This window comes from Gopherus flavomarginatus, chromosome 23 (assembly GCF_025201925.1).
Source record: "Gopherus flavomarginatus isolate rGopFla2 chromosome 23, rGopFla2.mat.asm, whole genome shotgun sequence".
NCBI lineage: Eukaryota > Metazoa > Chordata > Testudines > Testudinidae > Gopherus > Gopherus flavomarginatus.
In genome coordinates, this window is record NC_066639.1 from 13,056,150 (window position 1) to 13,074,568 (window position 18,419).

The following is an 18,419-nucleotide window of genomic DNA, read 5'->3' on the forward strand; positions in this document are numbered from 1 at the left end:
CCATTGGTCAGTCATTGGATCTCTTCAGTGCTGTTACAGAACAAATAAAAATAGAATCTCAGTGTGACATTCTGTACCTTTGGGAGAGCATGCTGTAACCCCCATATTCCTCATTTTCATATAATCATCACCTTACATACAGAGCATGACTTGTAAGGTATCGGGGAAAGGATATGATCTGCTGAAAGTCATTTCTGTACCCATAGATGTTTACCATTCATGCATATGAAGTTATGAGAATTGTGCAGTGTGGTTGTCGCTATGCTGTAAGGTGGGGAGTCAGCCAAATATTAGCTCCCCAGTGACAACAGCAAGGAAAGTAACCAACACCCGGACAGGGTGTCAGACAACCCATCAACAGCCATTGTCCAGCAAGGGAGCTACAATGCAATGACTTATCTGTATGAGGACACCCCAAGGGAATTGCTCAGACTTGCTTGGAGAGACGCAGTGATGCTCACCTGACTCTGGGGGGGGGGGGGGAAGCCAAGAGGGAAGAAAGGACACCATAAAAGGAGAGACATTTGCCATGCTTTGTCTCTCTCGTCCACCTACATCTACAGACACCCCCACACCAAGCAACTGAAGGGCTGATGAAAGGGGAGAGCCTGGCTGAAAAGCCACCAGCCGGCCTGTGGTGAGAAGTATCTAAGTTTGTAAGGGCATTGAAAGGGTTAAGATCAGTTTAGAGTGCATTTTGCTTTTATTTCATGAAAACAACGAGGGTCCGGTGGCACCTTAAGGACTAACAGATTTATTTGGGCATAAGCGTTTGTGGGAAAAAAAACCCACTTCTTCAGATGCATGGAGTGAAAATTGCAGATAGAGGCATAAATATATATTGGAACATGATGTGAAGGGAGTTACCTTACAAGGGGAGAACCAGGGTTGAAGGCTAATTCAGTCAGAGTGGATGTGGTCCTTTCCCCATAATTAACGGGGAGGTGTCAATACCAAGAGAGGGAAAATTGCTTTTGTTGTGAGCCAGCAACCCCCAGTCCCTCTTCAAGCTCAAATTAATGGTGTTAAGTTTGCAGATCAATTGTAACTGCAATTTCTCTTTGAAGTCTGTTTTTGAAGTTTTTTGAATGGCTGTTTTTAAATGGCTACTTTGAATGGCTACATTTAAATGTGCTGCTAAGTATGGCAGTCCCATGTGGTCTAGTGATTAGGATGCCTGATTTTCACCCAAGCAGCCCAGGGTTCAATTCCCAGCCTGGAAACAATGCAGAGCTTTTGCTTGGAGGGGAGGCAGGAAATGAAAGGAATGGGAAGAGATCCTGCCATCAGTGGAGCTGGACAGTGTTGGGAGCAGTACTGGATTTGACGTGGTGCCATAGTGCTGGGCCCAAGCTCAGAAGGGGCCTGTAACACTAACTTCCTCCCCTCTGGAGAAACGGAGCCTCAGAGCAGCCTGGATTCAGCAGGGGAGCTGAGACCCCACAGGGCCCTGCGAGCTGTAGTTCCTTGGCCAGCTCCCTGCCTTGGAGCAGAGAAGGAACATTTCCCAGCATTCCCTTGGCTGCTATCAACAGGAAAGGGAGGGGGGGAAGCTGTGAGACTCCATGTGCTGCAGCTTGCTGTGGCTGAGGGGCTGGCTGCTAGAAGGGGGTGGCACCGTGAATGGGAAACAGGTGTGCCCAAGGAGTAGCAGGCTTTGGCCCAGGTAGCACCCTCAGAAGACTTCCTGATGCTGGTGTGACCTCACCTGACAGCCCCCAAAGAAGGAACTGGGAGGACTAACTGGACAGGGCCTCTCTCTATCTGAAGCCTGGCAAGGGAGGTACATGGATCCCACCAGAAGGTAAAATGGTAAGTAAGGGAAGAGAGGCTCTACTGCCTTGGGCAGCTTCAGATACAGGACAGGAGGATTTCCACTTCTGAGCTGTGAAAATAGAAATTGACTTTTCCTTTCCAGACGTATCTAATATTCAGAAAGGGAATCTAGCCCCTGCCTTCCAGATCTGAACACCTCAAAATTCAGGAGTGCCCAAGCTCAGTTTGGGCAGCTGTTACTTCATTTCTCCCAAATCAAATATGCTGATCCACTGTCATTTGCTGTAGAAAAAGTAGGATAAAATTGAGCAACAAACGTTGGGGTCTTCCCAGTGCTAACTAGGGCTGGAATTGCTATTTTCAACAGCCATTACACTGTTTTCTTTTACTTTTGTTTGTTTAAAAGGAAGACAGTGAAATTGCAGTAGCAAATTCCCCATAGAAACAAAGAATGGAACAAAAGAATAATAAAGGCACCTCAACGTTCCTCATTTATGTAGGACAGTCTTATTAGATGGATCCAGACATCTTCCAATCACAGAAGCTGAAAATTGTTCCACTTTACTGCAGTTCTGTAACCATGCGGGAACCTAGAGGAGGAAAGTGCCTAACTCCAGAGTCTGCAGCTGCTTAGGGCCAGTGCTGAGGATTTAGAGTCCCTAGTGCTGCCATTACAAGGTTCAAGCATGCTCAGCCTTGGCACTGCCTCCCCTCCTGCGGCTAGTAGCTGCAGCTGTCTAAGGCTGGCCTCTGGCAGTTGCCACATGGCTGTAGCCAGAGAAGCTACAAGTGGCTCTGTGATTCCTGGGGCCATTAAGCTAGAGCAGCTAAAGACACTGGAGTTAACCTCAAGGAAGAGGTCACCAGTAGGAAAGGAATGTCGGGGGAGCAGGGAAGGAGGGAGCAGATCAGGCTTGCAGAGGGAGCTTCCAGCTGGTTGGGAGCATGTCCAAAGTAGAAAGGAAACAAGTATGGGGAGAGATGGTGGTGACCAGGTAGCAGACTAGCATGTAGATGGGAGCAGAGGGAGAGAGGCTGGTGTCTTCAGATTCCCAAGGGCTAAGTCCTCACTTTGGGGAAACGGTGTTTGCAGGTGGCTTGCTCACATGGCAGGATGGGGGCTGAGGGAGGGATCTGTCAGAACTGATCAGGTGTCTGCTGGCTTTAGAACTTTGAGCTGAGACTAGGACCACATGCAGTGACTGGTGACATGGGGGGGTACTGGAGACATGGATAGAGAAGGTCTGAATGAGGAAGGAGATAAATCTGTGGGGAGTTTCCTTGGTCACTAGGAAAGTTCTGCTCACTATGGACACTGGTAAACCCACATGGGTGTACAGCTCAATAAGAAAACTCGCGGGCTGAGGGAGCTGTGTATGGCAATGCATATAGTCATGGAGAGGTGTGTGATCAAAATGAAAAATGTCTCTGAGGTTCAGTACTGGGTATACGATGGCACCAATGGCACTGCCCCACCAGGCCCACACTCGGAGCCCACAGTGACTACACTGGGGCCCACAAATATGTTTGGTGCCAGGGCCAACAAAAGGTTAATCCAGCCCTGACTGCCTGAGCACTATTTCAGCCTCACATTTTTGGGTGGAACTCCCACAGTGAGAGCTGCAGAGCACTCCCCCGCAACACACACGCACACACTCGTCCTGGTGTTGGGAGGGGAACAGGAGAAAGGACAAAAGAAGAGATGAAGAGAAAGGAGGGAGGGACAGGTGGATGGAGGAAAAGGTGAAACAAAAAGGACAAACCCTAATGTCCCCATGATTCTAAGGGACAAAATCCCAAGTGCGGAATAAAATTTTGCCTCCTTAAGCTCGTGTTTTCCATGCCTAGAATTCAACTCTCACTAGATAGATCAGACTGAACAGGTTTCAAACCTCCAGGAGGCTCTTACCTTCTAAACAGGGACAGCTGTTTTCTAGTAAAATCACTAAAAGGGAAGGAGAAAACTCAAAAGAGGTTACTCCTGGTGCTCACGTCTGTGAACCCGAATACTCTCTCAGTCCTCAAAGAGAGACCTGGAGAAGGAGATTTGCTGAAGCAAAGCCATAGGGGTCTCTGAGGTTTCCCTGGCCCCTTGTCCCTGTCCTGCCTTGCTGATGTCAGCATCTCTCTGTGAGGTCACCACCTCCCCACCATCTTTGACCAATAGTCTCAGGTCCTGCAAAAGGCCTTTGTGATGTCGCTGCCACACCCCTCCCTGGCTGTGCTAATGTCCTGCCCCTGGCCAGGGACTTTGGAGGTTTGAGCTACTCCCTGTGGATCACCCCACTCAAAGAGCTTTTCTAGAGCATCCTCAGATGTCTGAGCACACGAGTGCCATGGCAATGAACTGACGCACATGGCACCAAGATGAGATCATTAGTAGACTAACCTATAGGAAAAGGTGTTATAAACAGATAAGTAGGAGTTAATAGAACAGAAGTGCTTCATATCTCTTTGCCTGGAAAGGGTTAACAAGAACAGTGACCCTGGTTGTCACCTGACCAGAGGACCAATCAGGGACAGGATACTTTCAAATCTTGAGGGAGGGAAGTTTCTGTGTGTGCTGTTAGTGTTTGGTTGTTGTTCACTCTGGGGGCTCAGAGGGACCAGTCGTGCAACCAGGTTTCTCTCCAATCTCTCCAATACAGGTTCTTTTAAGTTGAGAATAGTGAGTACTAGGTAGATAAAGTGAGTTAGGCTTATGGTTGTTTTCTTTATTTGCAAATGTGTATTTGACTGAAAGGAGTTCAAATGTGTATTTGGCTGGGAGGAGTTCAAATTGGTATTTTGCTGAAAAAATTTGAATTTGTACCTGTATACTTAGGCTGGGAGGGTATTCCCAGTGTCTATAACTGAAAGACCCTGTACCTATTCCATTTTTTTAAATTGACAAAGATAATTTTTACTAGTTTTTCTTTCTTTAATTAAAAGCTTTTCTTGTTTAAGAACCTAATTGTTTTTTTTTATTCTGGTGAGACCCCCAGGGGACTGGGTCTGGATTCACCAGGGAATTGGTGTGGAGAAAGGAGGGAAGGGGGAGAGAGAGGCTAAATTCTCTCTGTGTTAGGATTACTGTCTCTCTCAGGGAGAGTCTGGGAGGGGGAAAGAGAAGGTGGGGGAAGGTGCATTTTCCTCTCTGTTTTGTGATTCAAGGAGTTTGAATCACAGTGATCTTCCAGGGTAACCCAGGGAGGGGAAGCCTGGGAGAGGCAACGGTGAGGGAAAGGGTTTACTTTCCTTGTGTTAAGATCCAGAGGGACTGGGTCTTGGGGGTCCCTGGGCAAGGTTTTGGGGGGACCAGAGTGTACCAGGCACTGGAATTCCTGGTTGGTGACAGTGCTACGGGTTCTAAGCTGGTAACTGAGCTTAGAGGAATTCATGCTGGTGCCCCATCTTTTGGATGCTAAGGTTCAGAGTGGGGAATTATATCATGACAGAAGGACACTCCAGCATTAGTAGGGGAGAAACCCCTACTTAACATGCATTACACCTAGCAGCCCTTGCGTGGGGTCGGGCGGGGGCTGCGGAGGGGAGAGACCTGGGAAAAGGATGGATGGGAAATGTCTGTGCAGCCGGGACATGGCCGGGAGGAGGGGGAGGAGAGAAGAGCAGGTGACCCTCGAGGAGCGAGGAGAGAAAGGGGGGGCTGAGATCCCCTCAGATTTACCACTGCCCCCTCCGTGGGGACCCCCCCTCCTGTCCTGCCCCCTTTCTCCCTAGAGAGCAACAAGCAACACCCAGGGTGACCCCACCTTCCCTCAAACCCCTGAGAAGTTGCCTGTTCCCCTCCCCCCATTGTGCCCCATTTTCTCTCCCCTTTGCCAATGGTCAGTTCAGATCTCAGGTTTGGGGTGTTTCCCCCCATTTTCACCTGCAGTGATTTGTCCTTGTGTGGGTGGGAAATGGTTCCCCGAGTGATTTCTGAACTGGGCAGAGACTGGGGGGCCCCTGAGACAGGGACACCTCTTGGCTGGGCTGAGGGGGCCACTCTCTGCTGGCAACAGGGCATGGGAAGGCCCAGGAAAGGGAGGGGGGAGCAAGTGTCCCCCAAGGGTCCAGCCCCAGACTGCTACCAGTAGCACATTCCTATCCTGGCCGGGGGGGGGGGGCTTTCTCCAGCTGGGACCTGCCCCCTAGGCAGCCACAGGCTCTGACCGCATCAGCCCCGGCCTGGAGCCCCCAGTGAGTGGGAGACCCCGGAGGGGGAGGAGGCTGGGGCACTGGGCCCTGGCAGGAAAGTGACTCTCTCCCCTCAGATCTTGGTGTTTTTCTCTCATGTTATCAAATATGCAGTTTGTGACACAATTTCTTTGCAAATCTCAAAGATTCAAATAAAATAACCTAAACATTTGCCCCACTTCTCTCTAGTTGTCTATTTCTAATTGATTGTGCCCTGAGATTTTTCTGTCTCTAATTATAAAATATTAAGAAAATCTCAGATTTAAACCTTTTCTCAGATTCTTGAACACAAAATGTTTGCAAATGTTGCCCATTTCCTCTTTATTCATTTATCAAGTATTCATGTGAAACAGTCAGATTTTACCTCCTATCAGCAACCGATATAAAATCCCTCTGATTTTCCACTTTCCTCTCTATAATTTGCAAAATGGATCCAAAATCTCTGATTTCCACCCTTTCTTTCATTGCTGAACAGTGATCTGAAAGCTCAGGTTTTCCCTCTGTGTCATCATCAAATGTCAATTAAAAATCCTCTCGAGTTTTGGGCTGTTCCTTATGTTTCTAAATCCCAACGACTTCTTCCTTGGGGGGAACCTATTGCCCTGAGTCGCTCTCCATCCTGGATGTTGCAGGGGATTAAATTTCCCAGTGATTGTCTTTCCCCTCTCCTTTGAGAATCATTTGTTCCCTCTTTTAGCTCTGTTAGATGTTTGCCAAAGAAAGAGACCAGCCAGATATTTAATACACATCAAAGCGAGAGGCCTCCCTGTTTGGGGATCAGTGGTTCGCAGCTGGTAATGGGAGAGTTGGCTGGACTCTTCTTTTTTCCAGCTGGCACGGGATGAGGGGGTCACTCTGAGTGCAGCATGGCTTGAGAAGTATCCCAAACCCCAAGACAAATGGTCTCTGTGAAGGGTTGCTTCCCGCAGTGCTAAGATGTAGCCACCACTGGGAGGATCCATGGTGGCTATTATTTGCTAGTGACAGGCCACGGACATTTCTTACCTATTTTGCCCCTTCATGCCAGGCCTGCACAACATACGGCCCTCGGTCCACATGCGGCCTGTGAAGTCTCACTGTGCGGCCTGCAGCCGGGAATCAAAGGGCTCTGCGCTGCCAGCATCCGCGGGGAATCCAGAGCCCTTTAAAGCTCAGCCGTGGCCGGGATTCAAAAGGCTCTGAGCTGCCTGCAGCAGCGTGGAGCCCAGAGCTCTTTAAATCTCAGCCTCGGCCAGGATTTATAGGGCTCTGGGCGGGAGGGTGGGGAGCTCAGAGCTCTTTAAATCCCTGCCGCCAGGGCTGGCTTTTGGCCAATTCAACCAATTCGGCCTCGCTTCTAAGAGAGCCCCATGCCCAAGACCCAGTACTGTGTACCGGCAAAAGCCAGTGCGCTGGACCAGGGTGGCCCGGCTTCCCCAGGGGGCAATTTAAAGGGCCTGGAGCTCCCAGCAGGGGATGGAGCCCTATGCCCTTTAAATTGCCACTAGAGCCCTGCTGCTGGAGCCCTGGGGTAGGGCTGTGGGGGCTATTTAAAAAGTCCAGGACTCCCATTGCTTCTACCTCCCCGGCCCTTTAAATAGCCGCTGGAGCCCTGCCGCTTCCCCAGGGTTCCCGCGGCTATTTACAGAGCTGGGGCAGTGGAAGCAGGGGCGCCCCGGGCCCTTTAAATAGCCCCCGAGCCCCAAGCTGCTGCTGCTACCCTGGTGGAAGAGGGGGGAGGTGGAGGGAGCACTCATCATAGAGGATGGGCTGTACTCCCTGTACCTGCACCCCCTGCCCTGCCTGCAGCCAGCCCGTCCCCAGCCAGCCCCTGCTGCAGCCCCTGCTGCACCTCCTGCCCTGCTTGCACCAGTTCGTGCCTGCAGCCTGCCCATCTCCAGCCAGCCCTGCACCTCCTGCCTTGCCTTCAGCCCTGCACCAACCCATCTCCAGCCAACCCCTGCCGCACCCCGCTGCCTGAAGCCAGCCAGTCCCGCACTCCTTTGTCTCCAGCCCTGCCAACTCATGCCGCACCCTCCCTGTGGCCCTGCCTGAAGCCAGCCAGCCCACCCCACACCCCCTGTCTCCAGCCTGCCCCACACCCCTTGCCCAGCCTGCAGCCAGACCCTACCTCTCGCATCCTCCCCCTCCCCCACCTCCAGCCAGCCCTATGTCCACTGGTGCTCTGCAATTCCCAGGGAAGTAACCCTGCACACCTGCTTCAATGAGATGGGCAGGGAGCAGCTGGGACCCACACATGTGCACCCTAGCACACCTTCAGGGAGCAGCAGAGCTCATTTCTAGTTCAGACCCATCTTTTTAAAAAAGAACTTTAGATAGGGTTAACATACATCTGTACTTTCCCAGACACGTCAGGCTTTTTGGTTCTTAAATCGCCATCCGGGAGGAAAATACGGACGTATGGTAACCCTACTGGTACAAAAAACGCATACTGTGGCAAAACTTTTTATAGGGAACTGGTTGCTAAGAACTGAAAGGCTTTTTTTTCCCCAGTCATCCCTGCGGGGCCCAGCCAAAAATGTTCAAATTGGGCCCCGCACTTCCTAAAGCCGGCCTGCCAGCCACGGCCGGGATTCAAAGGGCTCTGGGCTGCTCGTAGAGATTCCCGGCCGCAGCTGAGGTTTAAAGGTCTCCGGGCTCCCCACCGCCACGGGCAGCCCAGAGCCCTTTGAATCCTGGCAGCGGCTGAGATTTAAAGGGCTCAGGGATCCCTGTGGCTGCAGGCATCACAGAGCCCTTTGAATCCCGGTGGCGGCTCCAGCGGATGGAGTGGGGCTGGGATTTCAAGGGCTCAGGCTCCCCTCAGCAGCAGGAGCTCTAGGACCTCTAAATCCCTGCCCCAGCCCTGAAAAGCTCCGGGTTCCCCCAGTTGTCAGAGCCCCAGGCCCTTTAATTTGACCCTGAGGGCTCCCAGCCACCTCTTCAGCTGGGAGTTCCTGGTTGATTTAACATCAAGTAACACCTCCCCACCCCCAACCTTCCTTTTTGACCCAGAGCTGTTTTGGTGGGGTGGCACTGGGGAAGGAGGGTTTGTTTCTGCAGGGCTGGGCGGGGTGTTTCCGCCAGGCTGGGAGGTCCTGAGTGGGGGATGTTTCCGCAGGGCCGGGGGGGTTCGGTCCTCAGCTGTTTTCTTTGGAGGATTGTGGCCCTCGCTGTTGTACTCAAAGTACTGTACAGGAACTTTTCAGGGGGATTAAGGCAAAACGCCACATTTATTAGTAATACAGGTATCAATTAATACTCTATGATATGCATATGAGATATATATCACAGTCATGCATTCGCACACACACAGACATAAACAGTCTGTCTTGCTGTTGTTACCAACTAGTTGCTCCCCTTAACTGCACTGGCCAGGTGAGTTAGATGGGGGAGGAGTGGAGCCGGGCTTCTACCAATCCAAATCGATGCTCTGATGGTGACAAGACGAGATCCGGGGTCCTTCTGCAAGACACCTCGCATTTATAGCAGCTTACCTCTTATGCAAATCTAGACCAGATTCAAAATCTGGGTCTGCGTCCGCTGGTCTTTGTGCTGATTTTCTCTGGGTGTTGTCCCAATGCTGCTCAAAGAGGGTGTTTTCTAAAGAAGATGCTTGCTTCTAATCCCTGAGGCCATCAATATGTCTGCTCTTCTTTATTGGGCCCACTTGACAAGTTGTATTGTCCTTTGCTCTGGCTCCCATTCCCTTTTCAACTGTTGTAGCTGTCTGGAGGTGGGTGTCTTCCAAGCCTCACTTATTCACACCTCATTCAGTCAATAGGGCAATTGATTACAGAGTGCGGGGGAAGATCTTATTATACTTCTAGCAAAAAGGCACATGTTTTCTTTTACTTTAACTATACTATCCTTAGGGGCTATAACATTTGATACAAAGTTTTCTACCAATTTTCTATATAGGGATCTAATACAAAGTTGTATGAAAATAGAGAGGCACAATGCCAAGTCATATGAAATACAAAATAACATCATGTCGGATGCAATGTCATAAAGATACTTAATACAGAAAGATACTTAATACAAAATAACACAATGCAATGTTATAAAGATTTATAGAGATAGTTAATACAGAGATTTCTCTACATCACCGCTTTACGAGTTGTGCAGGCCTGCTGACGGCATTCGCGGGGCTTCTCACTCGTGTGGATTCTCTGATGCCCAATAAGGTGCGAGCTGTGACTGAAAGTTTTCCCGCACTCACGGCATTCATAGGACCCCTCCTGTGCGTGTGGATTCTCTGATGCCTAATAAGGGCTGAACTTTGAGTGAAGAGTTTTCCACACTCATGGCATTCATAGGGCTGCTCTCCTGTGTGGATTCTCTGATGCCCAATAAGGTGCGAGCTGCGACTGAAAGTTTTCCTGCACTTACTGCATTCATAGGACCCCTCCTGTGTATGGATTCTCTGATGCCTAATAAGGGCTGATCTTCGAGTGAAGAGTTTTCCACACTCATGGCATTCATAGGGCCTCTCCCCTGTGTGGATTCTCTGATGCCGAATAAGGTGTGAGCTGCGATTGAAGGTTTTCCCACACTCACTGCATTCATAGGATCTCTCCCCTGTGTGGATTCTCTGATGCCCAATAAGGTGCGAGCTGCGACTGAAAGTTTTCCCACACTCACTGCATTCATAGAACCCCTCCTGTGTGTGGATTCTCTGATGCCTAATAAGGGCTGATCTTTGAGTGAAGAGTTTTCCACACTCATGGCATTCATAGGGCCTCTCCCCTGTGTGGATTCTCTGATGCCGAATAAGGTGTGAGCTGCGATTGAAGGTTTTCCCACACTCACTGCATTCATAAGATCTCTCCCCTGTGTGGATTCTCTGATGCCCAATAAGGTGCGAGCTGCAACTAAAAGTTTTCCCGCACTCATTGCATTCATAGGACCCCTCCTGTGTGTGGATTCTCTGATGCCTAATAAGGGCTGATCTTTGAGTGAAGAGTTTTCCACACTCATGGCATTCATAGGGCCTCTCCCCTGTGTGGATTCTCTGATGCCGAATAAGGTGTGAGCTGCGATTGAAGGTTTTCCCACACTCACTGCATTCATAGGATCTCTCCCCTGTGTGGATTCTCTGATGCCCAATAAGGTGCGAGCTGCGACTGAAAGTTTTCCCGCACTCACTGCATTCATAGGACCCCTCCTGTGTGTGGATTCTCTGATGCCTAATAAGGGCTGATCTTCGAGTGAAGAGTTTTCCACACTCACGGCATTCATAGGGCCGCTCCCCTGTGTGGATTCTCTGATGCCCAATAAGGGCTGATCTTCGAGTGAAGAGTTTTCCACACTCATGGCATTCATAGGGCCTCTCCCCTGTGTGGATTCTCTGATGCCCAATAAGGTGCGAGCTGCGACTGAAAGTTTTCCCGCACTCACTGCATTCATAGGACCCCTCCTGTGTGTGGATTCTCTGATGCCTAATAAGGGCTGATCTTTGAGTGAAGAGTTTTCCACACTCATGGCATTCATAGGGCCTCTCCCCTGTGTGGATTCTCTGATGCCGAATAAGGTGTGAGCTGCGATTGAAGGTTTTCCCACACTCACTGCATTCATAAGATCTCTCCCCTGTGTGGATTCTCTGATGCCCAATAAGGTGCGAGCTGCAACTAAAAGTTTTCCCGCACTCACTGCATTCACAGGACCCCTCCTGTGTATGGATTCTCTGATGCCTAATAAGGGATGATCTTCGAGTGAAGAGTTTTCCACACTCACGGTATTCATAGGGCCGCTCCCCTGTGTGGATTCTCTGATGCCCAATAAGGGCTGATCTTCGAGTGAAGAGTTTTCCACACTCATGGCATTCATAGGGCCTCTCCCCTGTGTGGATTCTCTGATGCCGAATAAGGTGTGAGCTGCGATTGAAGGTTTTCCCACACTCACTGCATTCATAGGACCCCTCCTGTGTGTGGATTCTCTGATGCCTAATAAGGGCTGATCTTCGAGTGAAGAGTTTTCCACACTCACAGCATTCATAGGGCCTCTCCCCTGTGTGGATTCTCTGATGCCGAATAAGGTGTGAGCTGCGATTGAAGGTTTTCCCACACTCACTGCATTCATAGGATCTCTCCCCTGTGTGGATTCTCTGATGCCCAATAAGGTGCGAGCTGCGACTGAAAGTTTTCCTGCACTCACTGCATTCATAGGACCCCTCCTGTGTGTGGATTCTCTGATGCCTAATAAGGGCTGATCTTCGAGTGAAGAGTTTTCCACACTCATGGCATTCATAGGGCCTCTCCCCTGTGTGGATTCTCTGATGCCGAATAAGGTGTGAGCTGCGATTGAAGTTTTTCCCACACTCACTGCATTCATAGGATCTCTCCCCTGTGTGGATTCTCTGATGCCCAATAAGGTGCGAGCTGCGACTGAAAGTTTTCCCGCACTCACTGCATTCATAGGGCCTCTCCCCTGTGTGGATTCTCTGATGCCTAATAAGGGCTGATCTTCGAGTGAAGAGTTTTCCACACTCATGGCATTCATAGGGCCTCTCCCCTGTGTGGGTTCTCTGATGTTGAGAAAGGCTTGATCTGTAAGTAAAGTTTTTCCCACACTCAGCACCTGTATTTTTTTGCTTTTCCCTGCAGATTTCCTGCTGTATTCTGGCTTCCTTAAGGCCCTTCTGAGTTCCCTGACAGGAAATAAATTGATCCATTTTCTCCCCTGGCTGGTTTCTCTGCTCTTTTTCTGGTCTGTGCTGAACCTCACATGTCATTCCATCACCTGCTGTGATAGAAACAGAAACCTCAAACAGGGATGGAAAGGGGAAGGCCAAACCAAAACAAGTGCTGGAGAGAGGTCAAATAAAAATCAGGAACTCAGCTCCCCCCAACAGGAGAGAGGAGGTAATCAATTCAGCCTTCACATCCCATCCAACTTCACAGGGGGAAGGGAGAAAGCTACTGCCCGGTGTCTGCTAGCATCTATAGGAAGCCTTGAGCTATATTTACCCTGCGGATGCGACCCCTGCTACGGACAATAATGAACTGAGAGACTTCCCAAGAGCTTTGTAGGGCATCCTAGATGTTTCCTTCAGGCACTTACAGATTCTGAGTTGGTTTAATGTTTCCTCATCTGTGCGGGGAGATCTCAGGATCTCTCTTTCCTCTGAACCCTGGAGCTCTGGGACCCATGGCTCTTCCCCTTGTTCCAGCTGGGAGATCATATCACGTTGGAAAACCAAAAACTCTGCTCAGATGAAAGAAAACAAAGGAGTTCAGTTGATTTCATACAACTTGATCATAAAAAAACATTCTATTAATTTATCTTCAGTGCTTAGTGTGACCTGGTGTGCCTGGGGCAGTCCTCACTGAAAATGCCAAGGTCAGAGCAGGCTGAAAAAGGGAGAGCAGATGCTCCCCAAACTGGTGGTTAACACTGAAGTTAAACTCACTGACCAGTCACAAACTGTGCTTCTGATCCCACACACTGGTTAACGAGACTCTGAAAAAAGAAATCACATGGCCCCCTTTATTGCATGACAGTTCTCTGACTCCTAAATCAGCAACTAGGTCCAGTACAGTGAGAGGTTATTTAAAAACTCTGCTCACTGTGATACAGCATGGCCAGAGGGTAGCAGGAGAGTGATCCTAATTGGATCCAGGAAGTGGGTGGGTAGAAGGTCAGCCACATTACCCAGGTTTGGATCTCATCCAAAATACCATGCTGCCAGCCAATCCTTTAGCAGTTAAACTAAATGTTTAGAAGAAAGAACAAATGAAAGAATGAAGTTAAATTCCATCCTTCCAGACAATTCTTTAGCATCTAAACTAAAGGTTTAAAAGAAAGAAAGACAGAAAGAAGTTAAATGGAAAAGCAGTCAGGTACATTCCAAAATGGATATATCAGGTTCTTAGCAGTATTGGTGAGTTGCTGGCTTGAAAGTCTGTCTGGAATGCATCCACAGCTTGGATGGGTCATTCAGTCCTTTGTTCCAGGGTTCAGTTTGTAGAGAAGTTGCTCCAGAGGTAGGACGGGGGATTGAAGACAAGATGGAGATGATGCAGCTGCACTTTATATTCCTTTTGCCATGTGGCTTGTACTTCCTGTGTCCCAAACACAAGCTTCACAGCACATGGCATGGAAAAGCTTTGGAGGTCTCATTACACAGGCAAACCCAGGCATGTCTTGCTGACTCAATAGGTGTATCCCCTTGGTCCATGGGCTCATTGTACAGCTGATGACCCTCAATGGGCCATCAAATAGGCTAGGCAATGTTGATGCCAATGTGTCTGGGGGTGTCACCCAGAAAAACTGCACAAGTCTGGAAATACAGATATACCCTACATATCTGTAACTCACAATACAAAGGTGATAGAAACATAGAAACAAAATTATCATACTTGGCAAATCATAACATTTTCACTGACACTTTACATGGCATACCTAGCATGATTCATTACAATATTATCAGATTATATTATTTTATTATTAATACCAAAGTGTCTCACAATTTCATGCAGTCTCACACTTGCTAAACTAGTGAATTCCCAGGGCCAGTTCCCCAGGTCCTTGAAGATGTCAAACATTGTGCTTATGAGGGATTGAAATACCCATATATCTGCTGGGAACACACACACAGACACTGTGTCAATCTATACCCCTGTGTTCACTCTTCTAGAAAATTATGATCAATTTTGTACCCAGTATGGCTTGTGAGGTATCATTAGAAAACGCATAACCTACTGAATATTATCCTCCTGTTAAAATGTGTAGTAACACCGTATGTAAAATTGTGAGATTTTACAGTATGATATTACTGAAAAAGTTACAGTTCTGGGGAACACCCACAGACCAGTTCCTCAGAGACAGCAAGGCAAACAGCTGGTCAAAAAGCCCATTCTCCTGCAGGGGGAAGGTGTGAAGACATTAAGGGCTGGTCTACACTACAGGGGGAAATCGATCTTAGATACACAAATTCAGCTACGTGAATAACGTAACTGAAGTCGAATATCTAAGATCGGATTACTCACCCATCCTCACCGCGCGGGATCGATGTCCGCGGCTCCCCCTGTCGAATCAGCAACTCCGTTGGGGTTGGTGTTGTTCCGGAATCGATATAAGCGCGCTTGGGGATCGATATATCGCGTCTAGATGAGACACGATATATCGATCCCCGAGCAATCGATCTTAACCCGCCGATACGGTGGGTAGTCTAGATGTAGCCTTACATTCCATCACAGGGACCTATTGAGGCTGTTGTGGAAAACGACCACAGGATTAATATTTGAATCAGCTCAGCCTGAGGCTCTTTTCTTGGTTACAAGCACGCAGGGGGCGACATCTATCGGAATACTGTCCCCGAGCTAAAAATCACACAAGCCTTTTACAGCTTAAAACCACAAACAATGACACATACGTTGCACGTTAATTTCCTTATTTGGAATATATTGCAAAATATGATGCAGGTCAAAAGCAAGCTGAACAATCAGTTTTCCATATTTGGCCTTTCCTGTTATTGTTATTACACCTGGTGATATGGGAGCAAGACTCTCCATGTCTCAGGAAATGTCACTACCAACCTAGGCCATTTTCACATGCTGAGGTGCAATCCAGATCAGCGAGGAGTTGTGTCATCTGTAATCCTGGGTAAGATTCAATGTTCTGCTGCTGGAGCTCCCCTGTCTGGATACTCCCAGCCAGCGTTCAAGGACGCACTGAGTGTCTGTATGATAAGTAACCCTGGACTGGCAGCTCTGACTCCAGCCGCCTGCTTGTTACACCCCAAGCACATTCTGGTTTGGGTAGAGAAGGCTCAGGGTTTGAGAGAAGGCTGGGGGTAGGAAGCTTCTGCTCATTATGCTGGACCTAACCCCCAGTTTTACTTGAGTAAAGAGGAGATATTTGACATTGTGTGATGCTGCTCCTGTGCTCTGTTCCCAAAGTGTTCTGCAGCAGAGGAGGGTCTCTGGTAGTATGTGTGTCACTGGCCTATTGGGGTAATGCTGAAACAGGACAGGGTACAGATGGCATTGTGGGGGTGGCATGAACCTTCACTCTTCATTTCCCCTTCCAAGAACAGAAGGCACAGGAATCCTTACCCAGCAAGACCACCATCTCATAGTTCTCCTGCATGACATCCCTGTAGAGGGCTCTCTGAGTGGTGTCCAGCAGAGTCCCCTCTTCCCTGGAGAAATACACAGCCACCTCCTCGAAGGTCACCGGCGCCTGAAAGAGCGAGAGTCCAACACTCAGTACCAGCTGCCCCACTCACAGTCCCACTATTCACGGAACAGCAGCACCAGGGAAATGGAAGCTCCGGGAGGCACATGTTAACAGAGTCCCACCCCACTTTGCTTACAGCAGTCAGGAGGCATCAGAGGGTAGAAAGAGAGAACCTTTATGTCTCCCATCTGACAGACAGAAGCAGGGTCTTCACATTTATCACATAGCTACTAGCCAGAGCTTAATATAGGAGATGGGGCTGTCTCTGGACCCTGATAGTGGCTCTCTGGTAGGAATCGCAGCACTCTCCAAATAAAATATATGGAAGAAAGGGGAAGTCAATAGTAAAGAATAGCAGTTAGAAGGTCAGAATTGTAGTGCCCATTAACAAAGGTTTAGAGAAAATAGAGCCTATCAAAACTAATGGGATATCCTTATTGGATGAGATCAAAAGTTTGGTTGCAGCTAATAGTATTGATGTAATATACCTAAACTTCTGTAAGGGACATGACTTGATCAGCACAATATTTTTACTAAAAAAACCTAGAATGATACAAAATAAACACAGCATACATTAAATAGATTAAAAACTCTGATAGTAAATGGGGAACCATGGTCGAGTGGATTTCTTTCTAGCAGGTTCCTGCAGGGATTGGTTCTTGGCCCTGTGCTATTTAACATTCTTATCCATGACTTAGAAGAGAGTACAAAATCATCACTGATAAAGTTTACAGTTGCCACAAAGATTGGGGTTGGTGGTAATTAATGAAGTGCCAGTAGATTCAGGCTCCATCACTGGGAGTCTGGGAAGTTGTCCCAGCCCTGGCTGGAGGGTTATTTCCTGTTCCACAAAGAGGGGAAGTTCCATTCCCAACTCCTGTGCCTTGAAATTAGGACCTATCTGACACTACACCCCCATATTCATCATAGTGGTATGATTATAATATGATTAGGACATTATTATGATCTATTTTGTACAAGATGCATCATGTGTGGAGTCACTGGAAAAGTTCTGATTTGCTGAATATGATTATCCTATTTGTGTGCACATATCATATTCGTATCTGAAGTTATGGATATTGACTCTGTATCTGTATTTCAAATGTGCTTACTCTGGGTAACACCCACAATGAGCCTTTCAGGTACAACAATGAAGAAGCCAGACAGTGCTGATGGCTCAACAAAGACAATGGACTGTGGAAGAGCTTAGCCTTCCTGTGAATGTTTCAGCCAGCCTATGAGTCATGGCTACTATGACTCAGCAGGGCCTGTGACCAGACCACATGACACTAAACTCCATTTTAGTACCTGTATTTTTCCACAAACTGGACTAGGAACTGAGTTTGGAACAAAAGGTTCCCACCATATGGAAAAGCTACATAAGGTGAGGTGTGACATCATCCCTTGAGCTCATTCCCCACACAAGAGAACTCCTGGAAACACCTGAGAAACAAAAACTGATGTGGGGGAAGTGCTGCTCCCAGGATCAAGAGATTTCTAGCTTGTGTATTGAAACTTGGGGGACTGCTTGTACCATCAGTCAGGGTGAGAAACTGCTAACTCAAATTCTATCCATCTAGTATGTAAGGCTTAGTCTGAGTTTTGGTTATTTGCTAAATAATCTGCTTTGATCTGTTTGTTATTACTTATAATCATGTAATCTATATTTCTGCAGTTAATAAACTTGTTTGATGCTTTATCTTAACCAGCGTATGTAGTAAGTGAAGGCCCAGTATGAGGCCTGAGGCCTGAACTAAAGTAATGGTCAAGACTTTGCTAACATAAAGCAGAGTGAAGCTGTGAGCCAGAGGCAGGCCCTGCTCACAGAAGCTGGCAAGGAAAGGGCTGATGCTGCAAGAAGATACGTACCTAAAAGGTACTGAACACTAGAGATCAGAACATTCACATACTTGCACATTCTACACAGATAACAAGGAACAGGCCAACCCATCCCAATGACAGGGCCAAAAGGGTAATATGATGGATAGAGTTGTTTTGATCAAACCAACATGTACAAGGTGAGAGGCGGCACCTTACTACATAGAGGGGTTGTACCTTGCTACGTAGAAGGGTTGTACCTCAATACGTCAGGAGTGATGTGTAACTTGTTTGTACCTGTGTATAAAAATGTATCCCTGGGGCGATGTCTTTATCCGGCCTAGGGGGCAGTGGAAAGTCCCGCCACTGGCTGAGCCGGGTCCATTGCCAAGAGGCACTTTCTCATAGTATGCCCTGTAGAGTAACAATCTCAGAGGAACTGCAACTGTGTCCGAGATCGCAATAAACCTGGCCGACGTGCCTTC

General features: G+C 48.3%; 1 protein-coding gene across 1 annotated transcript; it reads right to left on the reverse strand.

Annotated features, from left to right (window-relative positions):
* Positions 1-6,693: 6,693 nt before the first annotated feature.
* Positions 6,694-12,667, reverse strand: LOC127039739 (zinc finger protein 420-like). The gene is made up of 5 exons (XM_050933597.1): positions 12,661-12,667; positions 11,756-12,216; positions 10,593-11,335; positions 10,305-10,424; positions 6,694-6,721 (listed from the first exon to the last, which is right to left on the reverse strand). The coding sequence occupies exons 1-5, from the start codon at positions 12,665-12,667 to the stop codon at positions 6,694-6,696; spliced, it is 1,359 nt and encodes a 452-aa protein (XP_050789554.1).
* Positions 12,668-18,419: the final 5,752 nt, after the last annotated feature.